The 12,538-nt window shown below is 41.7% G+C and overlaps 1 protein-coding gene across 2 annotated transcripts in view; it reads right to left on the bottom strand.

The window, feature by feature from the left end:
• The window catches only part of pex14 (peroxisomal biogenesis factor 14), a 114,148-nt gene that overhangs the window by 53,132 nt on the left and 48,478 nt on the right, over positions 1-12,538 (bottom strand). For both annotated transcript variants that reach the window (XM_053482695.1, XM_053482696.1), the window contains exon 3: positions 11,641-11,725. In XM_053482695.1, coding sequence (XP_053338670.1) covers positions 11,641-11,725 — 85 coding nt within the window. The remainder of the gene's footprint in view (positions 1-11,640; positions 11,726-12,538) is intronic.

The following is a 12,538-nucleotide window of genomic DNA, read 5'->3' as shown; positions in this document are numbered from 1 at the left end:
AATAACATTTACTTAAGTGTAACCACTAGACTCGTCATTTCAAAGTAATCAAACTCAAAGCAGAATCTTGGTTTCTGGGCCTAATTTCATGAAGGGAGAAAAAAAAAGCAGTGCGTATTGCTACAGAGTCATTTCCCCTGTCACGGGGAGCGTTAATGAAATTTATACCTCCACCATTTTCATTAAAATGACCATTTAGTCATTTTTATCACTCGTGCAGAAATTTCCAGGTTAAGGTCAAAGGCACGACGGAGATTCTTTTGAATGCGCTGAACGCATGGGTTGAGGCATGGGGGTGGGGGGGTGAGTGGTGTTTGGGTGGGCGGAAGGCCAGGCGGTAGTTCAGTCTCATGGACTAAAGTAGCCATGAAAATTGTTGAATAATTTAAGGCAAATATTGGCCATCCTGTCTTGCTTGGCGGTACAAGTGGCAGGAAGTGGCCGCAGCCATGTGCTGAGCTGTTGCAGTCAGTCTGCGCTGTCCAATAAGCAATAATGTGTCCCTGGACTCAGCATTTATCTGAGCGATGTAGACTGTGTGGTGGCAGACTATTGAATGAGACAGAAAGACAGGTCCATGACACACACACACACACACACACACACACACACACACACACACACACACACACACACAAACTAACCAACCAACCTCACCCGATCCAAATCACCTCCTGCAGGACAGCCAGAAAGTTCCTATACTCACCTTGGCATGTATATAGGGGCTTCATTCGGTTTCTAAAGACTTCATAATAAACAAACACACGCATATCCGTCACGTCATTTGAATGCTTAAATAGCACCTGGTGTGAAACTACAAAAGGCTTCTTGTTCTCAAAATGAGATGCAGGCAAATTCATTAACACGTTCGCTTTTTCTTGTCGATTTTAAGCTCAGTCAGCTAGTCTGCTTGCCTGTGATGTCATTATTGCAAAGAAAATGGAACGACAAATAAAAAGGCTTTTGAGATCCAATTTGAAAAGAAAGACAACAAGGGTGGGGGGAGTTTTACATATAAAAGGGAAGAGACGCGAAAAGAGAGAGGGGAAAAAAAAATTTATTACAGTTTCCAAAACATATACAACGACCTCCTGGACCCTTTTATTTCAAATCGACCCGCTGGGAGATGACTTTTTTTAAGCCATATATTACGTCTAATGATGACACCGTAAAAAAAAAAAAAAAAAAAAAAAAACAATAATGAAAAGCTATTCTGTATTTCATTATACTGTATTATTTGGTGCACCTGATACACACAGCGCCTGTTTATGAGTCACCGTATTAGCACATGCTCAGCTGAAGCATTTGCTTTGACCTTGCCATTCTCATTGGGGCATGAAATTACGGTGGTGGCACCTCGATATTACGGCTATAAATACTGTAAACTGCATATCTGAGCTACGTTTTCTATTGTCTTTCAACATAAACCTGATCGGTATTTATTTTAAGGAAAACCCATTGCTCGTCCGATTATTTACAGCTCTATTTTCTGGACTCTGGTTTTCAGGCTGTTTTTCGTTTTGCCTCTTTATTTATTTATTAATTTATTATCAGTAGCAGTAGTGGTATTTTTTAAGCCGTTGACTCGATAATTCTGCAGATTTCGGCTTTACGGGTTAAGGACGAGCTTGAAAAGCTAATTATAAAAAATAAATGAAAAAATAAAAACAAAAACTGCTTAGTAAAATATTTGGCTGAACAAAGACGGACACTGTTTTATAAGCCTATAAGAACTGCAATAATTTGCCCTTGAGTGAATATTATTCACACTTTGAACATGATTCTTTCTCCAAGTCACATGCTACAAAACTAGGGGTAGACAGAGGACGATAAGTTACGTGTTTTGCATGTGTGCTTGTTCACGATTGGTGTTTTTTTTAGGACATGTGAACGCTCAGTCATTTAAATAAAAAATCTTTTCCCACCTTAAAGAATATTCTCATTTCCTCTGCTTTATCACTCTCCACTGATGACCTAGTGGCTGGGCTAGGTGGCGCTGTGGAGTAATTTATAACCACATCAATTCACCACCGGCTTCTCCGCAGGCCTATGTCCAAGAGGCGAGTCGCATCATCTCACCTGTAAGCACCACCCTATTATTATCTGGAATGATGAACCACAACCCTTTCCTGTGTGGCATGTGCAATATTACACTGGTGGTGTTCCCTGTGACCCTCAGCTGTAATGAAACAACTTGATGAACACTACAGAAGGCAGAACATACTAAAAGTTTTAGCAACTTATCTGTATTGAACTATAACTGTAAAGCCGTTGTGCTTTGCTTGACTGGAAACTCAACTAACTGACTCAAATTTGAAGCTAATGTACTGTATGGTAATAACTAGGAATGAGACAGAATTTCATTGTACTGCATATCGAATAAAATATAAACTATAGAATATAACATTCTAGCAAAACTGCCTTGCTTCTCTTAAGGATGTATATAATACCGATATTTCCTTTTATAAGAGTCTCTCAATTAAACTGGGACTTTACTGCAAAAGACGGCGTGAAACTGATAAACATTTGCAGAAAACTTAAAGCACAGTACAGTGATAACACTGAACCGCAGTAAAACTTTTATATGGTGCAAAAGTTTAAAAAATGGCGGTACATCCAGGAATCCGGTATGTATAGTCCTGACCTCGCTACAAGCCATTTTCGCCGTTTGGGCAGGCAGTCTGATCATGGCTCCGGGGTAATGAGAGAACTTTTGACCTCTCACACACACGCGCGCGCGCGCTCTCACACACACACGCGCGCGCGCGCTCTCACACACACACGCGCGCGCGCGCTCTCACACACACACGCGCACGCGCGCTCTCACACACACACGCGCGCGCGCGCTCTCACACACACACGCACGCACGCGCTCTCACACACACGCACGCACGCGCTCTCACACACACGCACGCGCTCTCAGACGCGCGCTCTCACACGCGCGCTCTCAGACGCGCGCTCTCAGACGCGCGCTCTCAGACGCGCGCTCTCACACGCGCGCTCTCACACACGCTCTCAGACGCGCGCTCTCACACACAAACACGCGCGCTCTTACACACAAACGCGGGCGCTCTCACACACAAGCGCGGGCGCTCACACACACGCGCGCGCGCTCTCACACACACACACACATGCGCGCTCTCACACACGCTCTCGCACACGCTCTCGCACACGCTCTCGCACACGCACGCGCGCGCTCTCGCACACAAACGCGGGCGCTCTCGCACACACACAAACGCGCGCTCTCTCACACACACACAAACGCGCGCTCTCACACACACACACAAACGCGCGCTCTCACACACACGCGCGCGCTCTCACACACACGCGCGCGCTCTCACACACACGCGCGCGCTCTCACACACACGCGCGCGCTCTCACACACGCGCGCGCTCTCACACACACACACACACGCGCGCTCTCACACACACACACACAGCGCGCTCTCACACACACACACACACGCGCGCTCTCACACACACACACGCGCGCGCTCTCACACACACACACACATGCGCGCTCTCACACACACACACATGCGCGCTCTCACACACACACACACACATGCGCGCTCTCTCACACACACACACACACGCGCGCTCTCTCACACACACACACACGCGCGCTCTCACACACACACACACACACGCGCGCGCTCTCACACACACACACACGCGCGCTCTCACACACACACGCGCGCGCTCTCACACACACACGCGCGCTCTCTCACACACACACAAACGCGCGCTCTCACACACACGCGCGCGCTCTCACACACACGCGCGCGCTCTCACACACACGCGCGCGCTCTCACACACACGCGCGCTCTCACACACACGCGCGCGCTCTCACACACACACACACACACGCGCGCTCTCACACACACACACACACGCGCGCTCTCACACACACACACACATGCGCGCTCTCACACACACACACACACATGCGCGCTCTCACACACACACACACACACATGCGCGCTCTCACACACACACACACATGCGCGCTCTCACACACACACACACATGCGCGCTCTCACACACACACATGCGCGCTCTCACACACACACACACACACACATGCGCGCTCTCACACACACACACACACACACACACACATGCGCGCTCTTACACACACACACACACACACACACATGCGCGCTCTCACACACACACACACACACATGCGCGCTCTCACACACACACACACACATGCGCGCTCAAGGAGTTGAAATGATGAGAAGGCTTCTTTAAAAGCACAAAGTCATTTCCTATATCCAGTTAAAGTACGGCACCACAACGTTTACTATATTTATATTTGACCACAGTTACGGAACATTAGCTCTCGCATTTCTATACACACACACACACACACACACACACACACACACACACTCGAACCAATCAGCAACAACAAATGAGAGAGTAGGTCGGTGTGTCTCAGTGCAGATTAAAGCATTAGAGTGCATGTAAATAACATGTGGAGGAGAGATTATTGTGTAAAGATCCTGCAACATGTAATCAAAGCGCTGCCTGTTTTCCTCTTCATCAGCCGCGCTGCCTGCTGCAGGAATCCAATTTAAATCTCACTCCGGCACGCAACGCTATTGTTTTATTTTATGTGAGTGCTGACATTTCTCCTTCACTAATACACAGCAAAATCAGAAAATATTTACATAAATATGACATTAAACTGTATTGGAAAATTAAGATGGACACATGGTGTTGTTTTGGGGATGTGATTGACTTGGAGTGGGATATGGTGGGGTTCTCTAGAGGTCAGGTAATTTTTTTTGGTTCTTATTTAATTTTTGGAGCAGTGGAGGATATTGGATACGAAACAGAAGTTTATACCCTTTATAATGGTGCTAGTGCACAAGTCCCAAATAAAACACGAGATAAATGTGGGGGTGGGGGTGGGAGGGGAGTCGCAGAAGAAGGAACAGATTTTATTTATTTTATAGACAACTATTAACTTCAGCATGTCAACAAATCAAATGATGCACATCTTACTCCTAAGAACACACAACAACAACAAAAAAAAAAATCAGCTAAAACGGCTCCAGCTAAAGACGTGCATAGACCGAAATTTACGTTCCATTCATAATTAGGATGAATATCGAAGTGAGACTGCGTGGTTAAACGGTATGGTACGCTTATAAATGGTGTGTTTAGACCTTCTAACCATGACCTTGGTTTAACCCGAACCCTAATTAATGGGTATTAGCTATAAACAGACCAAATTAAAGGTCACCCTGGTAGCTCATATTTACGCTACTGGATTTTAAGGCATGTTTTAATAGGAAATAGCTCCATCCTTTTAAAATCAAACCTCACCTCTGAGTAAAAATGACAAAAAACAGACAGTACGGAAGAGGAGTTTGCCCCTGTTGGAACTGCTTCTGTGAACTCAGCGGGGCTCTGAGAGAGGGGGAAAGAAAAAGGCAAATTTTGTGCGAAATTTAATAAAGTGAAATTGGCTTAAGATTACTCAGCACTTTACCTCCAAGATTAGTTTCCCTCCCTCCCAGCCTTCAAATTGCACGAGTTGCTTTTAAAGTGATACGACGTCGTGACATAATTACATTGTTCAAGGTGAGGCGCGCTAGAAATGGCTCTTTGCTGACACAAGGCCATTCTCCCCAACATGCAAATTTACAGACGAGAACGGCCGACGCTGTTCGGAGACATAACTCTCGGTAGAAACGTCCTCAGCCAAAAACAAATCAAGGTTAACGCTGCTGATCTACACATCGACACGCGGGGGTTGCTGCGACATCGTGACATTGGGATCGCGGTGAATTACATCCGCAATCAAAAAACAAAAACAGCTCCACGTGCCAAGTGTCATAATTCTTTCTTATATAAGTTTATTCATGTTGTCCGGTTGACCTCGAGCAGCGTTAGTCAAGCTCGGGTTATTCAAGTAAGAAAATGTATTTCATACAGAAGTCAAGAGTAGCAACTAACAAGACTGAAGGGTAACAAAAGTTTTTCATTTTAATACTTAACCATTATTGATTCGATTATGGTTATAAAAAAAAAAAAAACATATGCAAGTGAAAATATCTTTAAATCAAATTTAATTTGTATGACATACATTATTTAGGGTTCATAAAATTTTTGTTTATTATTTTTAAAATAAAAGTATGAAGCCAGTTTCTAGATTTTTTTTTTATCTATTAGCAGATAATTACAGTATGCTAACTATACGCATGAACAGTGGAGTGCAAAAATCTTGAGCCACCCCTTATTTCTTCAAAAATTAAAATCTTTTAATAGTTAATTCTTGGAATAATGTTTCTGCACTCAAAGATCTCCAAAAGTCGCTGGCAAACATGAGAAAGATACATATTTACAACACTATTTACTCAACATCATGTGGCCCGGTTTATCCAAATATATAGATCTATAGGAGCCCAAGCACACCCCAGGGACACATTGCTCTGGGAACCTAATTCTGAGAAGTCAAAATATATCTAGTGGCACTAAATTGTTCAGAGTAGGAGTGAAGCTAGGCAAAATTTATGGCACTGATGATCCAACAAGCCAATATTGTGCTTTTTGACATATGCTAACACCCAGTGAGGCGGCACGGTGGCTTAGTGTTTAGCACTGTCGCCTTGCACCTCCAGGTTCCAGGTTCGATTCCCGCCTCGGGCCTGTGTGCAGGGAGTTTGCCTGTTCTCTCCCGTGCTTGGTGGGTTTCCTCTGGGTACTCTAGTTTCCTCACACACAAAGAGATCCAGATTAGGCTAACTGGTGTTCCCAAATTGCTCATAGTGTGTGTGTGGTGTGTGTGGTGCGTGTGTGGTGTGTGTGTGTGGTGTGTAGCGATGGATTGGCATTCCGGTTAAGAGGGATACCGCGCCTCGTGCCCTAAGTCTCCTGGGATAGGTTCCAGGCCCCCTCCGACCCTGTATACAGGATAAAGTGGGTTAGGGTATTGTCTAGACAATAAGTGAGTGAGTAACACCCAGTGAGAAAGGCAGGTTGTTTTTTTTTGTATATCTATGGGATCTGTAGAGCACCATTTTTTATATATACACTCGTACAAAAGTCACCACCCAGCTTTAACTAAAAAAAAGGTCAGAAGACATAACCTGTAGTCATGGCAAAGATGATACTCTTGTCTCAGAAAGGTGGAATTATTGTCCATCATGCAAAGACAACAACTAAGGTGACTTCTAAAACTGGTTTAAGAACTGTACAACTGATTATTAAAACCTGAAATGTTAGGGGTGAACCATCGTCTCCGTGGAAGAAATGCGGTTGGAAAAACATTCTGAATGAGGGTGATCACTTAAACAATTTGTAAAAAAAAAAAGGAAGAAAAAAAAAAGTGGTCTCATGCGTCCAGCTTTATGCTGTTCCAGAGTTATGAGTAGATCAGGGTAAGAGGAGAGGCAGATGAAGTGATGTAATGTTATGATCTAGGGTTGCTTCAGTTGGTTAGGTCAAGGCTCAGCAATGTTGTGTGTGCAAAAAATGAGGTCAGCTGACAACCCGAATATATTGAATGACCAGGTTTTTCCTCATCAATGGATTTTTTCCTTTCTAAAGGAACATGTATATTCCAAGGTAACAATTTTCCCATCTTCAATAAAAGAACTCGGAAAGAGTTTAATGTGACTCTGAACAGAAATAACACAAATACTGTAAATGTTGTGACATTGCATAAGCTTATCAAAATCATGCCATGGCCATAATCAAAGTGCAAAGGTGGTCCAATGAAATTAGAGTGTATGACTTTTTTTTTTTGCCTGGGAAGTGAAGATTAGATTACATTAGTATTACCAATAGTCGATTCATTATTAATTAATGATAACCAGATGGACATCAACTATGCATATAAAATCTCGTGAAAACGCGACTGTTAAAAATTTGTTTTACTGAAATTGTCTTACAGCAATTTTGTGGCAAAGCGCTTTGGACAAAATAAAGATGGCGGAAGGGGAAGGGGATTATGAACAGGCCGACTCAATCCTTGTTAACAAAAGGAATTGCTGAGACCTGACTCTTCAAATAAAAAAAAGCCTGCCCAGTAAGGATAACTAAGCCAAGGTTAAATTGCAGCTGGAATGTCAAGGTTACTACTACAGTACGTCCCAAACAAATCTTATCAGTTAATACATTTTTAATTGGTTAAATTCTTAACAGCTTTTAATCAAGAACCATCTTTAGTTTACATGAACGTGGCATGACTTTTCTTCCTGTTGCACGACAAGCATGAACAGAATTGAATAACGATGTGCATGTAATGTCACTAGTGTTCATTTGCTACTGTACATCATAACTACACCACCTCTGAGCACCTTGTGGTTACTATAAAAAATAAAACCCATATGCAGTATACCATACACACCCCCCCCCAACCCACAAGGGGAACATAATATTATTTTGGCTGATCAGTGCAAACTCCAATATCTTCCATGACCATCTTATCAGTGTTCATCTTTTCTTTTCCCTTTTTTTTAATACTATTAGATGAAAATCATTAGTGGCATCTGTAATAAATATTCATACTTGATGTTAAATATATACTTGTCTAGCGTACGCCAAGTCAAACATACACTGATAAATTACTACCACTTCACATTAATGAACTTCAAACCGTCTCCATTTATTGACAGAGAGAGCAAGGCCGGAACTTTCAAGCAGGAAAAAAAATGGATTAAGAAGAGAACACTGGGAGAAATAATGTTAATGGTGAAGTGGGTGATAGGGAGGGGAGTAGGAAGGGGCGGGGCTTCCAGGAAGTGTCAAGTTAATATCGGAGAGTTCAAAAAGCCTGGATGAAAAGATTCACGTGTTTGTGTTCGTTTGTAGAAAATGTTAAGTCCCAGTTACGTGTGTACGTTGATCTTAAAATGTGCAAGGGGTCGTGTTAACATATTTTATATTATTTATAACATATTACGATTATAGTGAAAAAAAAAACTAAAAAACATCGACCACCTGAAGGTTAAAAATAAATAAATAAATAAAAACCTGAAACTGGATCCGGATTTGAAAACGGAAAGCGTTAGGAAGAAATTAAGAAGCCGTCATTCAATATTAACTTTATGCAAGCACCAAGAGTGAGCTATAAATTATAAATAAAGCTGACCTGCTGCTAAAGAGCTGCACCGATGAGGGGGAAATTCTAAGGACACCAGGTAGTCATAATAGCTGCACGATGTGAACAAGACCGGTCTGCAAATATAGATTTAGTCTCATGTTAACTCGTCTGCTTGTGTAGCTTTTAAGCCTTCTGGCACTAACTGATTCCAAATCTCAGTGCTTTCTGGATTAATTAAAGCTCCCTTACACACACACACACACACACACACACACACACACACACACACACACACACACACACACACAATTTATGGGAGGAAATGAAAGGAAATATGATTTCTGGAAGATGCTCTAATCTATATTGGAACAAGAAACATTAAGCTTGTATCATTAAAAAAAGAAAAAAAAAAGAAAGATTAGCGATGTGAGGATAAATGTCTCCTGTGTGAACAAACTGGTAGTTTAATGCCAAAGAAAAGATTTTACATAATAAGCTACAAGAAAAAAAAAACTTTAAGTGTTTAAAAATATTTGTGCTTTTTTCACTTTAACTTATAGAAATAATTTTAACTAATAAAAAGCCGTTTTATTTCCAATCGAGTTGAACTGAAATGAATGACTAATTTGGAATAGCTACGATTACTGTACCTGATGCCGAATTTTTTATTCAGTTTCTTTAATTAACAAACCTAACTCATACAAGTTCACCCTGTGTGTTATACCGAAAATATCGGAACTGCAGCTTATCACAGCTGTGCTGATATTTCTATACAGAGTAACTGAAACTTTACACGCAAATGGGACCCGATCGTGCAGAACCCACACTCGCTGATAGCATGTCGGCTAGCTTCCTAGCCTGCTGACTGATTTGTACATTCCTGTAGAAGGAACATGTGGGGAATTCAGCTCTACAATGTCCTTTTTTCATCTTCATTGAACGAACAAGATTTTAAAATTAAACATCCTAAACACGTTAAAAATAGCCTGCCACGTTTCTGACGTCACTAACTCTAGTGTAGTAACGGTTTCAGTTCAAGTTTGCACGGCGAACACAACCGGCTCATTTGTTTGTACAGTAAGCGCTATCTTGATCAAGCTCACGGCTCGTCTTCTGGCGTTGATGTCGAGCATCACGGAGCCTGATTTGTCAAATACAGCGGCACTTTAACATTCAGGTTACCTCGACTTAATCAAAACTTTGCCAGTTCTTTACACACAACTGCATCGTCCTTTTGGAAATGTGTCATATTTTAGCATGTTAAACCATGTGACAGGGTTTAAAGTAATAAAAAGTAAGATTTATACTTTAATTAGGAAATATTGATAGCCTTTGCAAAAGTCGGTGATGTAATGGCGGGAAAAAGACTTTATCTTAAAATCTCATCTCAGATGATCGCTAAATATTTTTCCTATGATAGCACAACCCATGCTGTATTATTCCCTAACGTGTGGTATAATAACTCTTTGGGGGTGTTCTAGTCAAAATGTCGATGATAAAATGTCTCAGGAACTCGTTCCAGTGGACTTTCAGCAAGTGGAATGCCTGATGCGCGTTCGTGGGAACTGTATACACAAATCATTACAGGTGTTACTGCCACATCTCTGAACAGTCCTGACTCCACTCCAGGCCATTTCGACACTTTTGGAATATTTAAGGAGTTCCTGGGAGGCCAGCGTTTCAGACGTCAATCAGATCATGGATCCGGCGTACTGAGAAATCTTTCTACCTTGATGGTATCCAAGCACTAGTGAAACCTTGGGATAAGTGCATTATTAGTGTAGCAGTGAATTATATAGAAAAATAAATATATAGTGTTTTTACTCTTATAGCTGTGTTCTGTTATTCTGCACAATTAAAATCTTGGTTTGACTTGAACGCCCCTAGAGGTAATGTATTTCGCATGCTTTTTTTATTTTTAGTATTTCACATAAAGAAAATGAAACAAATCACTTTTAACTGTTTAATAAATAATCTTTAAAGAATAAATAGCTTTTTTATTTCTTTAAATAACTCCTAAAATTCCTAAAATCAGCTTCATGGCTCCCGTTTTAATTCAGAGCACAAATTAATTCATCACGGTTTGATGCATTGTGTGGCATACATCACACACGCATATTGATAAAAACAGGCCTGAATTTAGAGCGAATGCAAATTTGTGCTCACACCACACTAATCTTATGGTCGATAAAATGTTCAGATGGATCCCAGGCCTTTAATATTTATGATAACAGCTAAATTAAGTAAAAGCCTTAAAATGCTGGGAGGGAGCGTAATTGACAATTGCACTGAAAGTACAGGAGAGTTTGTCAATATTAATTTTCTGCAACCCAAAGAAGCGTCACAACTAGTAGGTCATTTATCCACCTCACAGCCAGGGCTGAGCTCTATGGAAAGAAAAAAAAGACGAAAAAATATATATATATCGACCCCTGGCTGACCAATCAGGGCCTGCAGCCATGACGACGACCTTTCACCCTGCAACCGCCCCACTCCTAAAAGCAAGTGACCTCACAGGATTAGCATTTTCATCCCAGACTCCATGATTTATTATTACATTTTATTATTACCACTTACCTTTTTTCTTTAAGAAAGCTTTCCTGGTAGCCAACGGACTCTGACGAACTTTCGGGTTCTGCAAGAACTTCACCGCTGTAGCGATCTGTGAAAGCGTAAAATGGAAAAGAAGGAGAAGAAAAAAAAAACAAAAACAATGGTAAGTGTCAGGTAACCTACAGTAGTCTTCAGCAAACGGCACGCTCAAAAGCTCATTACAAATAAGAGGTGGAAATAATTCTTCCATGGGCAATTACTGTGCACGTCTCCTGCGCGGCGGTATATCATCAGCCAAGAGCAGGAACCTTCGAGAAACTCGCCTGCACAGTAAGTATATGGAGGCTAGACCACCAAACCACTTTAGAGATAAATCTAGGAAACGAGTGAATCAGCAGTTATAAAATTATCCCATCAAGGTTTGCTGAATAAATGGGGTATGGACTTTAATTTGCCATTATCCTCTTTAAGACAAACTCCAAGCCTTAAGTGAGCAGGGACTGAAAATCTATACTTAATGCTGAAGTGCTCATCTGTATCTAATAACTGCTGAATACCTGCCTGAAAACTTCAGCGATTCTTTAAGAAGAAAATGCATTATGATTAAATAACTGAGGCTGCATGTTGTAATGACCATGTGTTAATGCACTAGAAAATTAAATATCAGGACATATGTAGTTGTAAGTGCAGTGGGGTGTTGATCGATTCCATCCTGTTTTCCTTCGAGATGCGCCTTAATTTGCCACTTTAGCATGCTTTCTGCAGGAATTAAAAAAAAAAAAAAAAAAAAAAACTCCTTCCTTAAACGCCATTACGACACGAATTTGAAGTGTGTGTATGTGTGTGTGGAAGTAGGGGGGGTGGGGGGGGCCTCCTCCGGAGTGCAGCTTTTAAAGAACAGATAAACATGAAATAACATCTG

This window comes from Clarias gariepinus, chromosome 22 (genome assembly GCF_024256425.1).
Source record: "Clarias gariepinus isolate MV-2021 ecotype Netherlands chromosome 22, CGAR_prim_01v2, whole genome shotgun sequence".
In the NCBI taxonomy this organism is placed as follows: Eukaryota; Metazoa; Chordata; class Actinopteri; order Siluriformes; family Clariidae; genus Clarias; species Clarias gariepinus.
This window is presented reverse-complemented; position numbering and strand designations above follow the sequence as displayed.